Source organism: Tyto alba, unplaced genomic scaffold, assembly GCF_018691265.1.
Source record: "Tyto alba isolate M040663 unplaced genomic scaffold, T.alba_DEE_v4.0 Super-Scaffold_39, whole genome shotgun sequence".
Lineage (NCBI taxonomy): Eukaryota > Metazoa > Chordata > Aves > Strigiformes > Tytonidae > Tyto > Tyto alba.
The window spans coordinates 4,136,535-4,154,694 of record NW_024881314.1 but is presented as its reverse complement, the minus strand read 5'-3'; the positions used below and the strand labels follow the sequence as shown (position 1 = coordinate 4,154,694).

General features: G+C 44.3%; 2 protein-coding genes and 1 non-coding gene across 6 annotated transcripts; 2 read left to right on the top strand and 1 right to left on the bottom strand.

Annotated features, from left to right (window-relative positions):
• Positions 1-593: 593 nt before the first annotated feature.
• KPNA2 (karyopherin subunit alpha 2) lies at positions 594-7,168 on the bottom strand. Of its 3 annotated transcripts, none has more exons than XM_033002605.2 (11): positions 7,034-7,168; positions 6,085-6,200; positions 5,850-5,987; positions 5,341-5,429; positions 4,262-4,530; positions 2,984-3,078; positions 2,633-2,896; positions 1,712-1,945; positions 1,445-1,627; positions 1,187-1,336; positions 594-1,059 (listed from the first exon to the last, which is right to left on the bottom strand). In XM_033002605.2, exons 1-11 carry the CDS (start codon positions 7,056-7,058, stop codon positions 967-969), a joined length of 1,656 nt encoding a protein of 551 aa, XP_032858496.1. In that variant the 5' UTR covers positions 7,059-7,168; the 3' UTR covers positions 594-966. The 3 variants fall into 3 exon arrangements, with proteins under 3 accessions (XP_032858496.1, XP_032858497.1, XP_032858498.1); XM_033002606.2 differs by lacking the exon at positions 7,034-7,168 and adding an exon at positions 6,928-6,998; XM_033002607.2 differs by lacking the exon at positions 7,034-7,168 and adding an exon at positions 6,951-6,979.
• A 1,829-nt stretch (positions 7,169-8,997) lies between these two features.
• TRNAR-CCG lies at positions 8,998-9,070 on the top strand. The gene has a single exon. It is a non-coding gene; the product is annotated as a tRNA-Arg (tRNA).
• A 2,168-nt stretch (positions 9,071-11,238) lies between these two features.
• Positions 11,239-16,964, top strand: CUNH17orf58 (chromosome unknown C17orf58 homolog). Of its 2 annotated transcripts, none has more exons than XM_033002483.2 (5): positions 11,239-11,309; positions 13,196-13,822; positions 13,945-14,025; positions 15,616-15,804; positions 16,337-16,964. In XM_033002483.2, exons 1-5 carry the CDS (start codon positions 11,246-11,248, stop codon positions 16,522-16,524), a joined length of 1,149 nt encoding a protein of 382 aa, XP_032858374.2. In that variant the 5' UTR covers positions 11,239-11,245; the 3' UTR covers positions 16,525-16,964. The 2 variants fall into 2 exon arrangements, with proteins under 2 accessions (XP_032858374.2, XP_009970195.3); XM_009971893.3 differs by having other exon boundaries at positions 15,613-15,804.
• Positions 16,965-18,160: the final 1,196 nt, after the last annotated feature.

The following is an 18,160-nucleotide window of genomic DNA, read 5'->3' as shown; positions in this document are numbered from 1 at the left end:
CAGATACATTGACTCCTCAGAGGTTTCAGTTAATGAAATAGTTCAAGTTTTCCCCAAAAGCTGGAACACAGTACTACAGTTTTTTCTCTCCACCTACTACCCCTCACACCCCACCCTGCACAACCACCTTTAGAGACAGAGTAGGCTACTGTTAAGTAATTATTTTAGAAGGGTCAACAGATTCCAAGATGAGGCCTTCATTTTTGCTCTCTAGAGCAAGCAACTGTTTCAAAGGATTTCCAAATAGTCTATGCTAAGGCTAAACACACTGACGAGTGGTTAACTGCTGTACTTTCCCCTCCTCAATACTACTACTAGCAGTAATAGTATGTGCTACTGCAGTCTTTTAATATTTCTCCAAAAGGCAGAAGATAGTTTAGCTCAGAGATATCTAGAGAGAAGCAATTCATTCTTTCTGCAGTAACAGAAGGCTGCTATACACAGAAGTCAGAGCTTGGAGTTAACAAGTTGTTTTAAAACCCTCATCATCAGAATTTAATCTCTCATGGCTTAGACCTACATTGTTGTCATTGTACATTTTTGATTAAGTATACTTACCATATCAGTTATCTTTTAAGAGAGAAATTGACACATTTGTGATTGATATCACTTTATTGAACTTCAAATATAAATCCTCTTTAAAAGCCTACTCAGCATATTGATTACAGCAATAGGTTGTGTAGAACATAAAAGCCTGTATTGCGCACTTACTGTCCCTGTCAGGGATAAGGATGCAAGAGTCAAAAAGAGAACAAGTATTTACAATTATCTCTCAGAAAGAATGAAGTTTACAGTTAGAATTTCACATATGTACAGTTTTGAACTGTTCAAGTATGTTTCAGTTGGACAAAGTGCTACAGGTCACATAAAAAAGACACAGTAAAACCAAGAGAAACTATTAAGACAAAGAAGTGGCAGTCATTTGTGTGTCAAATGACTTGTAGATTGTTGCAGTATATGCAAGATCTAGAAGTTGAAAGTATCTGGAGCGTTGCCCTGAATGTGGAAAGTATAGCTGGCAGCAGTAGATTCTGGTACAACATTTTGGTCTTCCTCCTCCTAGAGGAAAAAAATAAGAGTTTTGAAAGAGCAGTAGCATTTTAACCTAGTAGTCAGTGCTAGAATAATAACAAAAATTGAAAAAAGAAAAAAAAAAAAAAAAAAAAATCACCCTGCAGCCACTTACTTCTGCTGAGAAATACTTCTCAATCAGGGTAGACGAGGCTTTGTACACTTGTTCATTTTCATGTGACTGAAGAGCTTCAATTTTGTCTAGACCTCCACACTCCTCAATCATGAGGCAAAGTTTTTCAGTCTCATTAATCTTCTCAGCAGCCTGCAACAGACAAGAATGGAGTAACCTCAGAAAAGATGTATGGCACCAACTACTGGAGAACCATTGGCAACAACTTGGACAATGATCGAGTATATTGCAACCACATACCAAGAAGATATTAGAAATAGCATCCAGGATAACTAGCACAGTTTTGCTGTCCTTAGCTGAGAGGAGATTCAGCAGGGGTTCAACAACACCGGCCTGAACAAGATACACGATCTGGTCAATTGTTCCACCACTTGTGTAGTTAGTCACAGCCCACACAGCTTCCTTTTGAGATTTGAAATCTCCCTGTGAAGGTAAAAGCAGGGTATTTGAACATGGATAGCGGTACCAATAGCTAGAGCCTCAACATAGTAAGCAGATTTTGTTTACCTTCTTCAGTATACCAATGAGATATGGCACAAGACCATGGTCTACAACTCTCTGAATCTGATCCTGACGTCCAGCAGTGATGTTGGACATAGTCCATGCTGCTTCTTTCTGAATGTTGTTTTTATGATGAGAGAGGAGACTTGGGAAGACAGATAGTGCTCCCGAGTCAATAACAATCTGCGTCTGCTCATCAGTACCAGTGACGATATTTCCTATGGCTCTTAATGAAGGAGTCTGAAACAAATATGAAAATAGTACTTAGAAAAATTGGTATAACCTAATCTGCGTCTGAACAAATACAACCATACCTGATGTCCCTCTGCTCTAGCCTTCCCAGTTAACAGCATGATATGCTATGTGCTGATCAGTTTTAAGCTCCTTGTTAGCATTACATATGCAGATATTAAGTGTGCTAAGACTACATACCTTCCAAGGCCAGTCTACAAACAACTACCTACAACAAACCTTAGGAAAACTACCTTCTAAGTAATAAGGCAGTTCTATTATACTATAATTATAGTGTGCATAGAGCCCACTTCTCAACGCTGTCTCTAGAATTTGGATTTGCAACAGCAGTTTAAAGTAAGCTTTAAGTGTGTTGACTGTTTTGCTGGCCTCTGTGTTAAATCCAATGGTTATGTAAAGAAGCTTGATAGTCATCAACAGCAACAGTCTATGTCTCATGTGGGGCAGTGTTAAATTCAATGGTTACATAAAGCAGCTTGATAGTCATTAACAGCAATAGTCTGTCTCATGTGGGACAGTCTCCAGGCAAGACAGAAGCTCAAGCCTATGCAAAACCTAGAGTAAGCATCCAATTTATGTACAAAAACCCCATCCAGTTGCATGGACATTATTCTAACTGCAGTTTTATTCATTACTCAAATCAAGCAACAGCAATCTGCATGTCTGATAGCTTACCATTATTGGTAGTTCACTACATCCTAAGAGTTTCACAAGTTGTGGCACCAATCCAGTTTTCACTACAACTTCTATCCTGTCATTGGAACCATCTGTTAGATAGGAAAGTGCCCAGCACGTGTCTGCTAACACTTCATGATCATCATGATGCAAGAGCCGAACAAGAGTTGGAAGAATCTGCTCAATAGCTTCTATGGGTGGTGCAGGATTTTTATTGCGACACAGGTTTGAAAGGGTCCAGGTAACGTTGCGTAAGTATCCAGACTGCAAGAGTTGAAATAAATGGTTAGCAATTGCTTAGTTATTTGAGCTCTTTTACTCAGTTATTAGTAATGGTTACTGCACACTTACAGCAAGAGAAGAGAGATCAGGAACAGCTAGTAAACTCAGCAGCGGCTCAATTGCACCAAATTTAATAACCAGATCTCTATAGGTGGAACCATCCCCTGAGAAATCAAGTAAAATAGCCAGGTGAAGATCAGAATAGAGGGGCATGTGCACACAGAATCATTAAGTATTAGAGGATGAATACTTCTACTGCTTCAGAAGGGCTAGATAAAACAAGAAGAAATGAGGACAAAATGACTACCCCCATGATTAAGTCGTATGACAAGCATGTGTTTTTCTAATCAAGCCACTGAGCTTAATTTTTTTCTGTTGGAAAAAGAGGTAATTTAGCATGTGTTTTCTCTACAGCTTTTCTTAGCGTTCATAACTAAGCAGGGACTTGCATGTTTCTTTGAACTCATATCTAAGCCCTACCACTAGAAGAGGGTTCCTCCCATAACACGCAACTTCAAATGCATAATTGGTTGCACAATTGGGTTCTATAGTATAATACTGATGGAATGTCAAAGTTTGACTGAATTCTTCTACTGCAAGGTACAAAGAGTACCTTATAATTGAGTTTTAAAAAAAAAATAAGGACAAACTTTAAGAAAACTGAAATCAAATAAGGCCTTTTATTGAGCTAATCTTCTCTAAATAAAGATTCAATATTCTGTCAGGCACAGCTGTTGGAAATCATAATAATACAGCAAGTATGATATTTAAAGATATTATTAATTTTTATCAGTTGTGGTGTGTGTTTGTTTTTTTTTTAAATGATTGAGATCCAACACTGGCAGATGAAGTAAACCTGAAAAGGTACATGAGAAACTTCAGTATATTAATACTTTCACATTAGTAAGTAGCTATTTCAAAGCAAGGAATATTTGCCATCACATAAACAATTATGAGAGTCATCTGCCTCCTCCTTTCCCCCCTCTAGTCAACACACAGAGCACAGCTCATTGCTAAGTCACAAAAACTTGAAGTGAGAGATATGGGAAAAAGCCCTATGCTGTAGCATAGTTATATAGCTCTATCAAAACTGAGCTGAAGTAGGGAAGCAATCCACATAATACAACCCACAGGTTGCCTGGTATTCCATGAGACATCTTATACAGGTCTGAAGATAAAGAATTGTCTGCAGTATACACTACATTGCAGAACATGTCTTTACTTGAAAACCATTAAGGCACAGTTCCCAAGAAGCTCAGCATGCTGTATCATATGTCAGTAGTCATGTCCTCCTATTTAAAATAAGGGAACAGGTCTGAAATAGAGTTGAGTAGCATGTTGACATACCTGCAATATTTCCTAATGCCCACACAGCTTGTTCACTGATGTGAGTATGGGGAGAGGCCAGTAGTAAAATAAAGGCTGGAATAGCCCCTCCATCTACTACTGCCCTTGTTTGTTCTGATGTGCCAGAAGCAATGTTGGTAAGCGCCCAGGCAGATTCAAACTGAATAGGACTACAGTCTGCTCTACCCAAGAAGGAGACAAACTTTGGAATCAAACCAGCCCGAATTATGCTGTCTATTGGGGGCTGCTTCTCTCTTGAGAGGAGTTTCCTAAGGAGGAAGACAAACAGAAAGCACTATTTTTTCCTGCAAAAATCTGAACAACAATCTAAAAAAGATCCTTATTTAGAAAAAACCCAAAGTTTAGCATTGCCATAATGTTCAGAGAAGGCAATACAACACGAAACAGAAATACAGACAAGCAGAATACTAGCTTCCTAAACCTCCGTTAACATTGGTTTTGGCATGTCTTCACTATATGAGAGGTCCTGTTCAGACCCTAAAATAAAGCAGACCTGCAAAAGTTGTAATATATCTGAATTGCTAGAGGTTTTTCGGCAGAGAGGTTAATGACTGCCAGAGGCAGCACTGCAGCAATATACAAGCTTACTAAAGCAGATTTCAGATTTGGAAACTTGGCATACTTCAAACACCAGTTGTCTTACTGTTCACATTACTCTAAGGTAGATCACTGCACTTAAATATTGTAGTCAAGTGTTAACACAGTTTAAAGATACTTTGTTTTACTATAAAAAAAGGTTTATTATTATTACTCCTACAACTCTAAGATGGACTACTGTTTATTTTGACACCTCAAGACCACTAGAAAGAATTATTACTTCCTAGCAAAATGTTCAAGAACTTTAAACATTCAAAAGCCACATGGTTTCAATAAAATTATGACTAAGTGTACCTAAACATCGTATATAAGGCTGACTCAGGTGTTTGTTGAAATACTATCTGATAAGAGCAGCCATAGCTGCTGCCATACAGAGACGCTTAGGCTCATAAGCCAGTTCTTTTACCTTGCCTGGTTACTGGCTTGCATAGCTGAACACTGGTTACCTCTAAACTCCTTACCTGGCAGCCTGAGTAGCCTGTAGCTGAAGCTCCATGTTATTACTATTAACTCCTTTGACTATTTCTTCAACTGACCAGTGTGCTGAAACCTGTACAATAAAAAAGTTAAATGAATACTTTGTTGTAAGAGGTATGTGTCTATGAACACTGAGGCCTTCTATACAATACTATTAACAGACCCCAGTTTACAACCACTTCTCCTGGTAAAAGATTATACCACTACGTGATACTCCAAAACCTTATCAGCTACAGTTTTATCTCCAGTTATCTGAACTACTAAAAGCTTTTTTTAATCTAGTGCTTCACACCACTGTTTCCGAATACTTAAACACAACTGGCTAAGCTATGTTTTGAGAGTGTTGTCCATTGGAGATGGTAGTACAGACTTAAAATTGGTAACGTATATGTAGCAGTGGTGTCCCCCACATGAGAAGGAATTCATACTAACGTAACTGCACAAGCTTATACTGCAAGACTTCCAAGCATGCCTGTTCTGAGTACCTACTTACCTGATTGCTCCTATTTTCCTGAAGGGGAGAAGTAGCATCATCTGGCAAAGTGCTAACATTTCTTCTTTTAAGCATCTGGTCATCTTTTTTAGCTTTCCTCAGCTCTACATTGACTTCAATACGCCGCCTTCTCATTTCCTGGAGAATATACATTCTTAGTAAGTTCTTGACTTTTACAACTTGTGCATAAAAAGATGATGGCTAAACGAAGTACTAATTACATCAAAATACTCACAGTAGTATCTTTTCCTTTGTTCTTGAATCTGTTCAATCGAGCTGCTGTTGTATTGGCATTCTCATTAGTAGACATCTTGCTTAGTAGATTTTTGAGAGAAACAGATAAAAACAAGCCTGAAAAGAGAGCAAATAATAAACAGCAAATTTACTTCACAAGAGTTAAATTTAAAAACTGGGATCAATACTTGATAATAGGAAACACTTGTCCATGTTAGTTACAATAACAGTGTCTGACTTGAAGATACTAGTACATAACAGCTGTCTCTTTAAACACCTAGACATTACAGCATGCTCTAGCACTAACACAAAAGCTGTAGACACATATTTTAACACAATTCTGGCCACAAACATTGTCAGTCACTGTTTTTAGAAGCAAGACTGGCCTTCCCTCTCACACACAGAACGCATAATTTTAAACACTATTTTCACTGTGTCCTATACCTCTATCACACGAGCACCCCAGCCAATCCCAACCCTACTCCCTTCGATGGAACACTGAAACCTCGCACTGGGAGGCCCCCCGGGGGGGCCTGCTGTGCCAGTGCAACCAGCACGTAGTATTAACTACAGCGGTAACGAGGCAGGCCCCTGCACCTTGGCCAGCTCCAAAGGGACCCGCTGCATAGGGGCTGGCTTCGTTTCCGTCACAAATCAGCCGGAACACGCCAGCCCTCTCAGCCCCACTCCCGGCAGTAGCTGGTGGCCGCAGAGACCCGAAAAGCTCTGTGAGGGAGCCCCCCGCCTAGGGCCTGCCCTGCCACCGACCCAGCCCAGCGCACGGCCTGCACCCCCGCTGCCCCAGCCCCTCGCCGAACGCAGGCTCCCCCCCATCCCTTTCCACCTCCGCCACGGAGCCCCGCGCACCAGCCGCCGTCCCGCCGCCGCTACCAGCCCACGAGCACGCTGCCCCCACCCCCGGGCGGGATTTAAATTTCCCGCGTCCTCGCCTTGCCATTGGCCAGTTCGAGCCATAGCAACCTCCTGAGTGGCCAGTTCGAAACGCCGCTCGTCTCGCGATCCAAGGGAACGAATCCCCGCCGCCGTCCCGGAAGAGCAGGCCAAGGCCTCCTCACGGAGTCAAAGCCCCGTCGCCGCCTCAGCACTACAACTCCCGGCATTCAGCGCGCAGGGACGGTGCCGGGATAGGCGGCGGCGCTCTCGCCTCAGCAGCTCACCAGGGGGCGGCGCACGGCATGCCGGGATTTGTAGTTTTACGGGGGGCGAGTCTGCTGGGGGTCGCGCAGGGAACAAGCGCCCCTGGATACGCTGAGGACAGCGAAGTTTTCGCGCTCAGAGCGGTTTGGGACAGAACACGCCATTTCCTCACATACAGTCTAATTTCTACCGCAGTAACGGTTGGGCAGCCACAGACTTTTTCCCTGAGACTCCCCGTGTTGTCTCCTAGAAATGTGGTGTGCAAGAATTCAAAGAAAACGGGGTGTGAGATTGCAGTTGAAAGCAATTCAACAGCAATTAGGATGGCTCAAAAACTAAATCATCCAGCATAACAAAAAAAGGATGCCTGCCCTTGTGACATGCCCAGAAAATCGACACATTTGGGATTGTTTCAGATGGGTTTGGCTTATTTACAAGGCATGGAATACAAAAGAACACCCTGTTTCACAGGAACTGTAATTCAAACCATAAAACCAGGGGGAAAACACGACTCTGCCAGCAGCTCAGGCATTTCAACATCTATAAAGTACAATTTGGGTTAGAGAAGTGTCAGAGAGGCACATTGATACATCTGTGTGGTATACCATTACCTTAAACTATTTATATGGTAGATACATATTTATACTGTAGATAAATATGTAGGTACATATTTATACTGTAGATGCATACAGTGGTCGACAAAGATGTACGCAGAGGGGGAATTACCAGTGACACTTTACGTAGCCTGTTTTGGGCCTTACAGTTCTGGCCTTTGTGAAAACATCACAAGAACATTTAAGCAATAGTAGGGAAGTCAAGAAAAAGCACGTAATTCACAGAGACACTGAAAAGGACTAGTTTGATGGAAAAAAGCAGCCCAGAAGTAGAAACCAAGGTAAAACACCTGGTGTGCAGAAGGCTGACGTGACGAAAGTCTCCTGGGTCAGAAATTGCTGGAGAATGCAGTCTGGAGCAGCGTAACCTGGGCAAAGAAGACCAGGCGAGTGGAGGGGTGGATGTTCCAGTGTAGGGAGAGAGCAGTCAGAGATTAGGAAACTCGAGATGGCTGTGTGCCAGGTGTCACAGGCCAATGTGGGGTGAACTCATCTTGGGGCAGGAGGGGGGTGTCACAGCTCGAAAGGCTGTTATCATTATAGGAAAGCGACAGATGGGTGGAGGGAGCTGAACAGCCCCACAGTGGCTGAGCTTGGGCTGAGGTAATGGCGACAGCACAGGGTGTGCAGCAGGGAAAGAAGGCCGCGAGCGACCTGTGAGGGAAGAAAAGCAGGGTGTGGAGTCCAAGGGCCAGGGTGGAGTGAATGACAGCAGTGTCCGGGACGGTGGCGGGACGCCAGACGTCGGGAGGCCCATGGGGGGAAGAGTTTAAAGGTGAGGGTCGCGGGAAGAGGGCCGTTGCGTCTCGAAGCCGATCTCCTGAGGGGTGTCCGCGCCTGAGGAACGAAGGACGCCGCCCTCGCTCCGCGCAAGGGGAGCTAACGGCCGCCGCGCATGAGGTGGCTGCGGGGGCTGAGGGCACGAGCTCGCCCCCTGCTGGCAGCGGCAGCTCGAGCTCGCAGGACGCTACAGGGCGGGACCTAGAGGCCTGTCGGGGAGGGAGGGCGCCAATGGCGTGCAAGGAGGGAGGGCGGGGCCTTCCTGTCACGAGCGGCGAGAACGTGCGGGCTGGTTTAGGGGGCGGAGCCAACGCCGGCCGGGCGGGGCTCTTACTGCGCGGCGCTGGGAGCTTTTGCTGGGTGACCCAGTGGCCTAATGGATAAGGCATCAGCCTCCGGAGCTGGGGATTGTGGGTTCGAGTCCCATCTGGGTCGTACCGCAGCTATTTTGTGGCTCTGCGGCAGCTCCAGCCACGCGCGCCGCGCCTCATCATCGCCACCCCCTTATCCCCGCGCCAACACTTTTAGCCGCGCCGCACGCTGCCGCGGCGGGATCCGAAGCGGAGCCGGCAGCCCTGGCTGCCGCTGGGACGGGCTCCAGGCGCGGCTTCAAAATTCTCTCAGCCGCGGCCGCCGCAACCGCCGCCCCGTCAGCGGGGGCGCCTGCCCTGCCCGCCGGCACCGCGGCCCTTCCCAGGCGCCGCCGAGCCGGGGGCCGCCGCCTCCCGCGTTTCCCGCGGGGATCCTCCGCCCGGAGGACGAGGCGTGAGGCGGCCGGAGCGGGCGTCGCCTCGGCCGAGCGTGTGGCCGGTGAGCGTCCTCGGCTGCCGGGAGGCGGTTGGCTGGCGGGCGGGCGGTTCTTGCTCCGGGCGCTGCGAGGCCGGCCTGAGGGCGGGCTGGCGGCGGCCGGCGCCGCGTCCCGGCCAGGGCCGCGTCTCTGGCTCCTCCAGAGCCGTTGTGGTAAACACGCGTGGAAAACCGGGGCCTGACAAACTCCTGCTGCCGCCAGCACTGCTGCCTGCCGTCTCCTGGAGCAGGACACGCTCACGGCGCTGTCGGTCCTTGCTCTCTTCAGCCCAGAGAGTCCCGCTCTGGAAGCTTTCCCCCTCTCCCCTGCTGCTGCCACACCTGTAACTTCCTGCACGGCAGAAACCCTCCCAACGCTCCTTCTGTCCTTTTAATCAAGATCCTGTCCGCTCTGGAGAAACTCATTAACACCCGCACAGGCATACCTGAGCACAGGTTGAGTTACACTACCAGCTAATATAAACAGCAAACTCCCCGGAGCACAGGTCTGCAGGACACTCATGCCTGCGCCCATCGTCCTGAGAACAACCCTCAACAGCATCAACGTGTCTGTCTCACTTGTGACTTCACTTGCAGGTGATGAGGTACATAAAGAAAATAAAAGCTCACCTCTGCCTCATCCATAGTTTAAATTCCTATTTCCATACTACCTATCTTGGGCTACTTTTGGAATTAAAGTGTTTAAAATAGCAAAGGAAAAAAGGGATTAGTAAATGCTGCAGAAGAAACATAACACACTAACAGATGTGTTAAAATTTAATTTATTCTATCTAATTTTTTGTATCTTCACCCATAGCTGCTTGAGAGAAAACCCTGTACTTTTAAGAATTTTGTTAAACTGCTTAGTTACAGCAGTACAAAACAAGCTGTTTCAACTAGGCAATAGCTGGACCACACAACACAGAAATTACTGATGGGCAGATTTTCTGTTGGGGGGTTGAGTTTCAGGAGCTGGGATATAGTACTTCCACGGGGTCTCTAACTTGTTAGTTGCACCTTAAAGGCGTGAAGCAGTTCACTAACTTTCACAACATCGAGTAGCAGCTAGTGAGATAAACTGTCACAATGGAAATCTTGGCTAGTAATAGGGTCACCCATTTCAGTTGGGAACATAGGAATAAGCCTACTTAATTCAGTAATCCAAATCAGAGTTGGCTTGGTGTGTGAAAATTTGCAGAGTTGTTCGTGTTAGCAAACATAGATTTGAAGATAAAGCTTTATCTGGGGTCAGCAGAGCAGTCCCTTGGACTGGACAGTAACCGCTATGTTTTTTCAGTTTGAAAAGAATCACTGAAAAGGGTGCCTTAAACTAAAAGAGAAGATTACCAGCTGCGTAACTGGAAGTGGTCAGAAATACCTAAATATGTTTAATCGTAATGCACATCCCTTGCAGATGTTGAGTTGCAGAGGTGATACATCTTCCAGCAGCTGTCAGTCACACTTTATAATGTAATTCTCCGTATTTGTTCTATATGATTTTCTCTAAAAAGCACCATAGGAAGCAAGACCCTCCCCTAAAAGAAAAATCTGTTGCTAAAACCACATATCTGTATGTTATTCACAGAAAACACAGGTGACAGCAGGCAGTATAGAGTTGCGTATGTATGGGAAGGGGGGTGTCTGTGCACATTCCTCCTAGGCAGGGGTAGTGGGATGCTAGCGGAGCCGGCAGCAGCTTGGTTTTGCTCCAGTGGGTTGTCCAGGGAGTGATTCCTGTTTCCCCTAAGGCTGCCTCTCATTAGCATGAATCAGGGGAAGGGCATAAAAGACTCCAGTTCATTTTGAGTCTGGAAAAACTTCAAAATGACAACCAAAGTGTTCTGGCTCCTCTGCTTTGTCATTAGATCATCTTCCACCTCACTGGCCGGTAAGTCTGTTAACATTCAAAGCGGGGCTGGGGCATATTTGCCTTTGGTATCAGGGGAGGCTAAACACATTACTACAAATTCTTGTCTCAGTAGTGCTCTTCAGCTGTAGTCTTGTCAGCAAGCGGTAGCAGTAATCACATAAGGGCTCAAGAAAAGAAACACTTCAACATGTTTGTGGGATGGGAATGTAAATTGCAATAGTTGATTTGTCAGCATTTGAAAGAATTAAGAGCACCTGCCAAAAGCAGGCAGCTAGCTGGTGGCATGAATCTTGCTAGCCATCATTCAGCAATTGAAGTTTGACTTGTTTCTGCATTTGAGATTTTTTTATTTGTATGACACCTTTCCCTTTTAGTCTCCTTCCCCTCACCTGTAAACTCCAGATTTCTAATTTATTTCAACATGCTCTGTGCTGTCACATGTGCCTGCAGCAAGCTGTCCTTAACAGCTTTTTTTTTTTTTTTTTCAGTACCTCATTGATGGTACAGAAATAAGATCTACATCTATTCCACTGGGAGTGAGAAGTCCAGGAGCTGATTATGTTGTAGTTGTATTTCTTAAGTTGCATGAGCTAGACAAGAATATGCTGTTACAGGGGAACGAACCTAAAAGTCCTAAATAGATTAAGCAGAGAAAAATGAACAATTTCTTGTTACAATCCCTGACTGAGAAGGCATGATAAACTGGTAGAAAAGTATAGTTATAAAATCAAGTCCAAAACACCTGTTCAGAGTTCACAGCTTCATATTGAACCATCTCCAAAACACCCTTGCCTATGGCTTTCTTTAGCTTGGACTTCTTCCACCCCTTTCTTCATGGACATTCTTTTGACTTTATGTGTGGCCAGCCCAAATATCAGGGAATCTTTCCCATGACAGCAGCTGGTGAGAGCGAAGGGGGAGAAGTGGCAAGGTCAGCAGTTGAGTCAGTTACAGAAGATAAACCAGGACGTTGTTCATCTGTGTATGTCAGCTATCTGTTTTCACATAAGGAGTTAGGATCAGCCTCCTACACGATGCTAACCACAGACAGTGAACACCCAGACAGCGGCTGTGTGTGGGTGAACTGTTTTAAAACTCTGCTGGCTAACTGAAGTAAAAGGCAAATGAACTGCAGGAGGAAATTTCTTTCTTCCCAGGCTAAATGGAAGGTCATTTTGCTTTGTGAGGTCCAAGTGATCAAGGTGAAGGTATAAATGAATGCCTGGTGACTGTCCAGCTTGTGTGAACAATGTCATTAAGCCTTTCCATTTTTCACTGGAGTCCCAGACACTTCCTGTCTTTCTCAACCCCTGTCCCCTCAAGAAAAGCCGTGAAATAATTGTTACTCAGCAGCAATAGCCTAGCTACCAGACTATAGTACTACTACTATACAACCCTGTAGTGCAAAAGTTTGAGACCCAAAACTGTGGATAAAGATCTTTTCAGTAGTGTTCAAAGCCCAAAACCACCGAAGAGTCCAGATGCCATTGTCAGTAAGGCATCCCATGGATGGGAAAACCAAATAGTTCTGTTGTCATGGTCTTTTAAACAAGCATCCCAAATGGCAACGTGAACCTTGCTTCCTCCAATGTTCCCTGGAGATTCAGGCTTTTGAGAAAAGGGTTTGTTTATAAGTCATGTTTTTAATTTGCAACAATAATAAAGTAAAAATGCAAATCTCCTGTGTTTTGCTCACACAGCTGCATTCTCTGTACTGGGCCTTCCATGTTTGAGTACAAAGAATGAGAAGCTCTACTATATGTCATTTGTTGATCAGTTATATTATCATATCATTGAAGGCCTCACTTACAGACTAGAGCCTCAAATCTACCAGGCACCCACCATTCAGAAGCACATGGAATAAATAAATTAAAATGCTAATTCACTCCTTTTTTTGTTTGTAGGATCCCTGCCCTATGCCGAGAAACCCAGTCAGACTCTCAGCAAAGATGTTTATAGTTCAGCAGAGGCTGCACCTGGCCAAAGCAAACTGCCAGCCTGGGGCACCAGCAGCGCCAGAGAGAATCGCACAGAAGGCTGGCCTCTGCCTCCCGCCGACCTGCAGCGGCCAGAACCTCCCGAAATCATCTCCCTCTCATCAGACAAAAGGAAACGCACCAAACCTTCTCTAGAAAACAGCACAGGGCTGAGGAAACACGTCTTACAGTATGGAGGGGCCCTGCCTCTGGAGAGCCCGATGGAGGGGCTTTCTGCCTCTGCTGACTTCAACCAGGCAAACAGAAAGCAGGCGGATAGACGGCTGGCTGAGGCTGCCAACAGCGTGTCGGCTCACCTCCATCACCCAGCGTCTGCCTATCAGAAGACGACATCCTTAGTGGAGGCTCATCCTCTCCCAGACTCTGGAGCACTGGAGGCAGATGATCCGAACATGCTGGATCACTTCAACCGACCAGGCAAGATAATCCCCTATAATAAACATACTGATCCCTTCAAAACGATCGCCAGACCCTCCTGGGTCACCAACCGCCAGACATCCAGCTTGCCGCACCACTTCAGTGTGCTGAAGAAAGGTAAGGGGATAGAGTGCTGTGGCAAGGGACAGCGTGAACTTTCCAAAGGTTGGGTGGCCTCATTTGCATGAAATACCCCAGAAGGGCCCACTGCTGTCCCTCAGTCTACGTGCCTGTTCTAGATGGTGATAAGGAGAAGGCATGTCTGACCGAGTGCAGGAGAGACAGAGACGAAGTGGAAGCCTACTGCGCCAGTGAATTTGGTAAGTTGTGTCCTCCATGAACACACAGGCAAAGCACAGGCTGCCTACTACTGGCATTTCTGCTTTTAAGATACTGTTCCATTGAGTATGTTAAATAATTACTAAGTACACTAAAAGGACTCATCACTGCTCTTTATAAATGTACTACGACAAACGGTACCAAGTCTTACATTACCCTTTCTCTACCATGGGCTAGTGTTGCTCTTTACGTTTCCTCTACTTTCCACTCCTGGGAGGAAGACAGCGTTCCTGCTGCTAGTCAAGGGAACTGAAAAGACCAATTGTTTTAAATACTCTAAGATTAAACATTGTAGCTGTATTACTTACCTCTTAATACTTAGAGCAAGTTTGTGATTTTGGGGGGCTAAAGTTTCAAATTAAAACAAAATGGAGAACCAAACACAACACTCTGATCCTCTCTGTATACAGGATTCTCCCTGAAGTTCCTTAAGACTCAGTGTCTTTAGCCCTTGTGTCCAAGCTCATGTAGCTAAAGATGTTAGAAAATAGCCTGGCATTTTTGTACCAACTATTTAAAAGCAAGCTTTTGACTGAAATCTTGCCTTGCGCTTATGAAGTTGTGAAATAGATAGCAACTTTTTCTCACAGTATTCTAAGAGATAAGCAAAATACATGCCTAGTGGTAACAGATGTTTCCATTTGTAGAATATAAACACGTTACCAGACATCTGTTTTCTCTAAACGGAGAAGTCAGGAAGTGCTTTCTACAAATGCTATATTCTTTATTTTTTACCACTCTCATGCATTCCGGTCAAACGTAGGCCTTGCAGTGACCCGACCTTTGTGTATTTCAGCCTTTAACAAATAGCGGTCTCATTCATCTCTTACATTGAAAAGACAAGTAGGAAAAAGTCTGAGCAACAGATCAGCCAAGGTTCCATTGCAGTGATCAGAGCGAGCTGTTCATTTCTTCATATTTACAGTGCAGATTAAAGAATAAATGACTGCATCAAAGTTCTCAGTGAATCAGACACAGCACCAGTTATAGAAGTCCTATTTGCCTTACCTGCCTCACACATTTGTTGTTTCCTGATTCCTGCACTCAGCTCAGCACTTGTCAAAACCAGAAACTGGGTAGACAGCCTGATGCGATTATCTGAGCGTGTAACATTGCCTACATGGTGCCCCTTACCTCTTGGTACAACAGGAGCCTTTTCTTTCAAAAGCTAAAGCATTTCATTATCAGTTTAGCTTTGGGCCTCATTGTGAAGTTTTAAATTTGAGAATTTTACTTTGTTAGGTAAATATGTCCACTTTTTATATATCAGGATGGAAAACAATACTAAATTGATCATTTTCTTCTGAAACATTTTATGAACTTCATGAAGAAAGATCCTGTAAGGCCTAAGAAGGTTAGTAACTTAAAAAAACTAAGGTGATGACCTCATCAAATGTGATTATTTAAAGCAACTTCTACCTTCAAGAATGCCCACTACTAAGCCAAAGAATTTCTGCTGACACTTACTTTACAGCATTTTAAATGAGAGCCTTCACATATACCCTGAGTTGCCACCACAGTATGTAATCCGATGCTTGCTTTTTCATCCCCCCTCTCCCTTAAACCAGCAGTGAACGGAATTGTTTATAACATGGAAAAACTGGGGAACGGAGTCCACTTGGTTACGCTTTTGGTAAACAGCGATGGATTATACAAGATGAGTCGCCTGTATATCGCTCCTGATGGCTTCTTCTTTCAAGTTCACATTCTAGTTGTGGATACTTTAAACTGCAGCAAACCGTGTCCAGACTTTAAACTTGGTAAATAATTCCAGCTAAATCCATTCCACTCTTCCTCCTGCATGCAGTGCAATTTTAGTCCGCCCTAGTTTAATAGGCCTGGGTTGTTGTAATAGCTTTCCCCCCAGTTTCTCTCAGTTTTCAGAAGAGAAGAAACTGTGAAGAAGTCAGATAGCAGCATAGTCCTTTCTTGACTTTATCCAGTTCCAAAATGATTGCAAGAGTTTTCAGGTCTGCTAAAAAAAATTATAACCAGGAACAAGATGATGTCTTTGTAAGTAGTCTGGTTTTCCCTCTAAACACAAGCTTATCAAATACCAGTATTTCCCCTGAAAACCTTCTAATTGCAATACAGCACAGTAAAAAATGATTTCCGTGCAGGCATAACCCACAAGTCTCCCTGGAGCTCAGGGTGTCGCTGTACTAAGCCACACATCCTGGATGTATTTCTGCAGGGTACAACTTCACATCTATTCATAAATCTGTTGCCCTTAGAGCGAGTGCAGTGAATGAATCCATGCTTGCTTCATAGCACAGCTCCTTTATTTTGCAGGCAGTAGATACATTGTGATGGGTCGGATCTACCACAAGAGACGACAGATCCCTGCCAACCTGCTGCAGTTCCTGCAAGGGCGCCTGAGGCCAGGGGATGGCTTGCTTCGAAGTAGCAGCAGCTATGTGAAGAGATTCAACAGGAAGAGGAATCGCAAAGTGCAGGCGGCTCACACTAAGTGTAGATAAGGCCCCAGGAACTGCCGCCTATGGCACGGGCAGCAGCAGAATTCACCTACCAGAATAAACCTGACTGTGCTTTAGCAACAGTGGGAGGCAATTCTTCTCACGTCTGAAACTGGTTGGGACAGGACACGTGCTTCTGTGCTTTAGCAAACACTAACTGAATGACTTGACCTAGGAGCTGATATATTGTCAAGTTTAGCACAAAAGTCAGTCTAGGGAACATGAACTGGTTGTGAATTTGCTCCAGCTCTTTCCAGAGCCATGGGTTATTATTGCCTCCCCTGCTGTAATGTTCCCCTAATAATCTGTAGTAATTGTAAACTAAAACTCTGGAGGTGTTGTTCTAGGTACACGAGAAGTAACTGCACTTTCACATCCTTAACCTTGAACAATGTTAGATGATACCACTGCTTTATCTATAAAGGATGTCCATCGTGTTTTCACATAATTCTGCCTGAAGTATTACACACACTTAAGTCAAAAGAAACCAACAAAACTAGGTATCATTTGCATTGTTTTGGTATCCTCAAACACATCCATACTACTTTTAAAAATTACATCATTTTTCAAACAGAGCTGGATTTACACAAGGCAAAGTTGCTATGTAATTATTTGAGTGCATGAGTACACTAACTGAAAGCAAGTCGAGTAACCACACAACACAAGTGTCCAATTAGCCTTACAAATAACAGCGCAAATTCATGCCAGGGAATGCAAAATAAACACGCACTTGCAGGCACATTTTGTATGCCCGGTTACACTGTCCGTTCCTTACAAATTCAGTCCTAGAACTGTGCACTGAATGTCATCGTCCCATGAGAAATGTTGCCAAGTTTGTACTTGCACATCAGTAAAGCTACTTTCTGAATCAAACACACAATCTTTTAGTACCTTCAGTGTGGTGGGATGTAAGAACCTATGAAACCGCTGCAAAGGGGTCATTAATGTTTGCTATTCCAAGAGTCAGTGTTCACAAATCTTGTGTCTTTAAAATGTTCATAGGGTTCCGGAAGATCCAAAAAGCTTAGGTAGTGATAGTTAACAAAGGTATCTCTTTGTTCGACAAGTCAGCTGGGGATTTAAAGAAATATATAAAAAGATGGGAAAACACAGTCTGGCTTAAAAACATATATATACTGTGATAGATGTGATGTGACCTGGACCAGGAAGCAGTGGCTTCTATTAACATTTTCTGTTTTGAAGCAAAGGTAGTTCTAACACAATTCTACCTGTCCTACACACCTGCAGCTTCATTTGGTGTCACTGAAAAGCTGCAGAGTAGTGGATGGGTGCTACGTCACGCTGTATGAAGTACTTCTTCATGTGGAATAGGAACCAGATACTAAGAACAAACACCATATATTTTGGGACCCAAAAGGCTGTTACTGTAGGACAGAAATTTACTTATAGCTTGTGTCTGTCTAAAAAATAGTGTCTGACTCTTGATACGTAAGACACTTTGCACGGAGGCCAGCATATATAGATGGAATTTTCCTGAGACACTTTGAGGGGGCTTTTGATTTGGCAGAACAACCATTCCTGGCAACGAATCAAAGCACTGGGGTAGATGAGGAGGGACAGGAGAAGGAAGGAGGAAGGGTTTCATGTGCATCTCAAGTTTCTTCGTTTCTATTTTCAA

Excerpts from the sequence above, each read along its gene's own strand:
- CUNH17orf58 (XM_009971893.3), top strand. The coding sequence starts at position 11,246 with ATGACAACCAAAGTGTTCTGGCTCCTCTGCTTTGTCATTAGATCATCT. Across the intron at positions 11,310-13,195 it reads ATCTTCCACCTCACTGGCCG|GATCCCTGCCCTATGCCGAG; the intron begins GTAAGTCTGTTA and ends TTTTGTTTGTAG. Across the intron at positions 14,026-15,612 it reads CTACTGCGCCAGTGAATTTG|CAGTGAACGGAATTGTTTAT; the intron begins GTAAGTTGTGTC and ends CCCTTAAACCAG.
- KPNA2 (XM_033002605.2), bottom strand. The coding sequence starts at position 7,058 with ATGGCTCGAACTGGCCAATGGCAAG. Across the intron at positions 2,897-2,983 it reads CTGATCTCTCTTCTCTTGCT|TCTGGATACTTACGCAACGT; the intron begins GTAAGTGTGCAG and ends CAACTCTTGCAG. Across the intron at positions 1,946-2,632 it reads GTAGTGAACTACCAATAATG|ACTCCTTCATTAAGAGCCAT; the intron begins GTAAGCTATCAG and ends TATTTGTTTCAG.